The sequence below is a fragment of the Artemia sp. Qi Xiang Cuo genome, chromosome 1, assembly GCF_049724085.1.
Source record: "Artemia sp. Qi Xiang Cuo chromosome 1, ASM4972408v1, whole genome shotgun sequence".
In the NCBI taxonomy this organism is placed as follows: Eukaryota; Metazoa; Arthropoda; class Branchiopoda; order Anostraca; family Artemiidae; genus Artemia; species Artemia sp. Qi Xiang Cuo.
Window position 1 is genome coordinate 93613348 of NC_142794.1, and position 6000 is coordinate 93619347.

General features: G+C 34.9%; 1 protein-coding gene across 1 annotated transcript in view; it reads left to right on the plus strand.

Moving 5' to 3' along the window:
- Positions 1-4813, plus strand: part of LOC148956937 (uncharacterized) — a 32097-nt gene extending 27284 nt beyond the window's left edge. The window contains exon 4 of the mRNA XM_089087853.1: positions 4625-4813. Within this exon, the coding sequence (XP_088943979.1) occupies positions 4625-4764 (140 nt within the window). The 3' untranslated portion in view covers positions 4765-4813. The remainder of the gene's footprint in view (positions 1-4624) is intronic.
- The last annotated feature ends 1187 nt before the right edge of the window (positions 4814-6000 follow it).

The following is a 6000-nucleotide window of genomic DNA, read 5'->3' on the forward strand; positions in this document are numbered from 1 at the left end:
AGGGTAAACATGATATATCTTAGAAAAGGGCAAGGGTATTAAGTTGAAATTTTTAATGCATGTTGAGGAGGATATCGAATTAAATGAAACACCTCATTACCCTCAAAATTTATAAGGAATGGCTGAGGGTATAAAGTTGGCACTGTCAGTGGTTGCTGAGTTAACCAGAAGACACTACGTTTGTCCAGGTTGTCTAAAGCATACATCCGCAATGTCTCTGGAATGGAAAAGGATTTTAAGTTGAAAATTTGAGAGCATGTCGAAGGGGATATAAAATACAATCGAAAGACACTATTTTCATCCAGATTCTTTGAAATAACGTATCTGTTATATTTGGAAAGGTTCAGGGTATTAAGATGAAGCTTTCGGGATATGTTTAGTGGGGGTCAGTAAGTAGCCTACTACCAGGAGCTTTGTTTTTAGCGGTTTTAAATGGCATGTTTCTATTTTTCTATTTATATACATTATTTCAATGTATCTGAAAACATGTACACATTGTATATAAAAATCGGTGAACCCTATTGTAGAGGTCTCAAAGGCTTCAGCCGTGTAAAAAATCAAAAGCCGCACAGAATTTCCATATTCCGTATAATACCCGTCTCCTTCCACTCTAAACACTATGGTAAAAATTTTATTAAGCATTTGTTTAAAAAAGCTTCTGCGGATGAAAGATGAGAGGTTGCCAAAGGTCATCCTTGTCAACCAATCATCTATGGCCAAACAAAAATCAGGTCATCCTCGCATGGGGTGGGAGGATGTAGTAAAGAATTCTTTAAGAGAAATGGGGACTTCTTGGGTGGGTGTAAAGAAGGAGGCTTTGAACAGATTGGGACGGAGGAAGGGCATGCGTAGCTATGTTGGCCTCAAGCGGTATAGTACTGCAGTGATTTGTTTGTAGCCGTGGTATTTATATTTTTAAACAGGACGACTGAGAAAGCGGGGTAGTGCCAATCAATTTAATTTATTGACATACATATTGTAACAGCTGTAAATGGGGGATTATCCGACAAGTAGCCTGCATCATATGTTGGTTAGGCTTAGCCATAATTTGAAAATGATCAGAAATAAAAAATAAAAAAAAGAAACACGTTTTTTCAGCTGATTGTGAGGAGCAACATTAAGACATAAAGTGAGAAGAAATTGTTCTTAATATGAGAGGGGCTGGCCCTGCTCAGCCCCTTGTTCTTTACACTAAAGTCTGACCTTTTGCCCCAATTCTCTAATATTGACGGCTGAAACACAAGGGTAATTGAATTAGAATAGAGGTACGGAATAATTTTTGTTTGTTTAATTTTTAATGTTGCTGTTTACATTCATTTGAATATTTTTATTTGATATGTGTACGCTTTTAATAGTATTTCGTGGTTCACCATAAGTTTGAGGAGGGCTACTATCCCCTGAAACAGCACTATTTAAGTACAAATTTAAACTCCAGAGAATGCAGAGGGGATGTTGAACTAAACCAAAGACGCTACATAATCCAGTTTATCATAAGAGCGTAGCTGTAAATCTTAGGAACGGCCAAGGGAATTAACTTGAAACTTTCACGGCTAATACTACGACTACTCCTTCTGCTGCTACTACTTCTACTATGACTGACACTACCACTATTACTACTACTGCTACTACTACTCTACTACTACTACTACAACTACTACTTCTACAACTGCTACTACTGCTACTACTACTACTACTACTACTACTACTACTACTACTACTACTACTACTACTACTACTACTACTACTACTACTACTACTACGGCTACTACGGCTACAACAACAACTACTACTACTACTACTACTACGACTACTACTACTACTAATACTACTACAACTACTACTACTACTACTACTAATACTACTACTACTAATACTACTCCTACTACTACCACTACTAAAAATTACAATTACTACTACTACTATTACTACTACTACTACTACTACTACTACTACTACTACTACTACTACTACTGCTACTACTACTACTACTACTACTAAAACTACTACTACTATTACTACTACTTCTGCAAATGCAACTGCTGCCACTTGTGACTGGGACTACTTACAACTGTAACTACTTGCGACTGTGACTGCGACTATTTGCAACTGCGAGTACTTGCGACTGTGACTGCGATTAATTGCGACTTGGACTACTGGCAACTAAGACTCCGATTATGCATGACTGCAACTGTGACTATTTGTAACTGAAAATACTTGTGAATATGAAAGTTTGCAACTGCATTTACCTGTGACTGATACTACTTGCGATCTTGAATACTTATAATTCTGACTATAACTGTGACTACTTATGACTGCGACTGCAATTACTCGCGACTGCAACTACTTTGGACTAAGATTACCACTTCTTCAAATTCCGCTACTCGCGGCAGCAACTGTGACTGTAACTGCAACTATCTGTGACTTCAACTCGCTTGGGCTGTGACTGCGACTACTTGCTTCCTGTGACTTGCGACTGCGATGCCTTTTGACTGGTAACTACTTGCAATTTTTTGTGAACGCAACTGTGTGTGAACTCGACACCTCTTACTATGGCTGGAACTGCGATTATGACTGCATGTGACTACTACTTCAAGTATTTGTAACTACAACTACTTGCGGTAATGACTACTTTTGACTGGAACTACTTGTTACCGCAGCTATTTGTGGCTGCACCGGCAATCTTTTGCGTCTTTGACAACTTTTTACTACGACTACTTGAGACTGAATCTACTTGCAAGGGCGATAAAAACCGCTTGTGATTGCGACTGCGAATACATATGAGTGTGACTATTCGCAATTGCTACTACTTGCTATTGCGACCGCTTGCGATTGAGACTACTTTCTGCTGCGGCATCTTGTTTCTGTGGCTATGACTACTTTTGACGGGTGACTACTCGCGTGTGTAACTCCGACTACTTGCGACCTCAACGGTGACTACTTTTGACTGATACTACTATTACTCTGATTGCAACTGTGACTGCTACTTCTGCTTCAGCTACTACTACTACCATTACTTCTGCTACTACTACTACTACTACTGCTTCTACTACTACTACTACTACTACTACTGCTACTACTACTACTACTTCTACTACTGATACTACTAATACTACTACTACTAATACTAATACTACTACTACTATTAATGTTGCCACTACTACTGCTACTATTACTACTACTTCTACTACTAACTTCTACTACACTACTCGTACTATTGAACTAAATCAAAAGAGTTAAGGTGCATCAGGGTTTTCGAAAGGGTTTATCTGCAATATCTTAGGAACTTATAAAGGCTGCTAAGTTTTTATTTTCAGGGAATATTGAGGGGAATGTTAAAAAAATTCAAGGTATATGTAGGGGGAAGTTGCAGTAAATTCAAAGGCTGAGTGCAGGCATATGCGCAATACCTTGGAACAATTAATCATATTAACTTTAAACTTTCAGAGAATATTGAGGGGGATCCTTGAAGGAGATCAAGAGACACTGCGTTCCTCCTTATTGTCAGAAGGGCATATCTGCAATATCTAAGGAATGAATGTGGGTCTTCAGTTAAAGGCTTCCGTGTTTGTTGAAGGACACGTTGAACTAAATCAAAAGACAAAAATGCATCCAAACTTTTATAAAGCAAAGCATCTGTAACATTCCAGAAGCAGCTAAAAGTATGAAGTGGAATCTTTAAGGTTGTATTGAATTAAATCAAGTGAGCATCCAGGTTCCATACAGGGTTTATGTGCAATATTATCAAGAAAAGATAAGGGTATTAAGAAGGAACTACTCAAGACCGGTTTAGCGTATTAAGTCGAAAGCTTCAAGGAAGGCCGAGGGGAATGTAGAGCTGAATCATGACACTATGTACGTTAAGGTTGTCAAAATTGTTTACGTAATTATCTTAAGAACAGCTTGGGCTTTTGGCTTGAAGGGCCTCATTCAAGAGTGAAAGTTTTTATCAAATTAATTTAAAACATGATTAATCGTTTTTTTGTCTTAACTCCGTGATTATTTGGCAACGAATGATGTGCCACCGCTTGGAATTTCTACTTCTGAAGCTGGGAAGCTCAATATTTACGTTTTCGACAATTTCAAATCGACTGGCTATTCCAGAATTTTCTTGCTTGGCTTTGTGCCAAGTTTTTTCACTCTATTCTGACGCAGAACTGTCACTCAGTTTTGCGCCAGAACACGGAAGAAAACTCCACTTTGCTATTGCATAGTTAATTATTTTTTTTTTGCTTAAATAATATCTTTGAATTTTTTATGACGTAGATAATTACAGAGACCACAGTGCCTTTCCATGACGATAAATAAAAGTTCCAATAGGGATAAAATCCTTTTAATAGACAGTGATTTTCACAAACAGTGATAAAATTTCATAAAAATACTAGATATTTCGGTCACACATGCAGTGGCCGTCATCAGTAGTAAAACTAATCACGGTCTAAAACTGAGTAGTAAAGTTTTAGTACTTAATACTGTCACTGCATATGTCTATTTGGTGTGTGAGGATGATGGCTCTTTGCCATCGCCCAGAATTTACAAAAGGGAAAAGAACACATTTATCTGATAATTAATTAAATATTTACGCAGTGTATAATGCAGTCTTTAATTGTTTATCTTTCTGACACAGACGACGAAAATGTTGTTAACACCGAAAATACGCCAGAAGAAGACGCTAGACAAATTCCGAAAAGCGACGTAAGCCCAGTTGATCGAGATGAAACAGTCGTGAATGAATTTTTCGACGAAGAAGAAAGTTTTCTTGTGTGAATGTTTTACAAATTAAAATAATTAATTATTAAAATTTCATATAAATGTCTCTGGTATTGTCCGGATGATTAGGAATATTCGATGTTGGCATAAGAACCTTGATAATTGATAGAAAAAATTCACAAAAAAAATGATGGAATCATTTTTGAATTGAATTATAATGAATGAATAATAATAATGAATGAATTTTTCGACGAAGAAGAAAGTTTTCTTGTGTGAATGTTTTACAAATTAAAATAATTAATTATTAAAATTTCATATAAATGTCTCTGGTATTGTCCGGATGATTAGGAATATTCGATGTTGGCATAAGAACCTTGATAATTGACAGAAAAAACTCACAAAGAAAATGATGGAATCATTTTTGAATTGAATTATAATGAATGAATAATAATAATGAATGAATTTTTCGACGAAGAAGAAAGTTTTCTTGTGTGAATGTTTTACAAATTAAAATACTTAATTATTAAAATTTCATATAAATGTCTCTGGTATTGTCCGGATGATTAGGAATATTCGATGTTGGCATAAGAACCTTGATAATTGATAGAAAAAATTCACAAAGAAAATGATGGAATAATTTTTGAATTGAATTATAATGAATGAATAATAATAATGAATGAATTTTTCGACGAAGAAGAAAGTTTTCTTGTGTGAATGTTTTACAAATTAAAATAATTAATTATTAAAATTTCATATAAATGTCTCTGGTCTTGTCCGGATGATTAGGAATATTCGATGTTGGCATAAGAACCTTGATAATTGACAGAAAAAACTCACAAAGAAAATGATGGAATCATTTTTGAATTGAATTATAATGAATGAATAATAATAATGAATGAATTTTTCGACGAAGAAGAAAGTTTTCTTGTGTGAATGTTTTACAAATTAAAATAATTAATTATTAAAATTTCATATAAATGTCTCTGGTATTGTCCGGATGATTAGGAATATTCGATGTTGGCATAAGAACCTTGATAATTGACAGAAAAAACTCACAAAGAAAATGATGGAATCATTTTTGAATTGAATTATAATGAATGAATAATAATAATGAATGAATTTTTCGACGAAGAAGAAAGTTTTCTTGTGTGAATGTTTTACAAATTAAAATAATTAATTATTAAAATTTCATATAAATGTCTCTGGTATTGTCCGGATGATTAGGAATATTTGATGTTGGAATAAGAACCTTGATAATTGATAGAAAAAATTCACAAAGAAAATGATGGAATC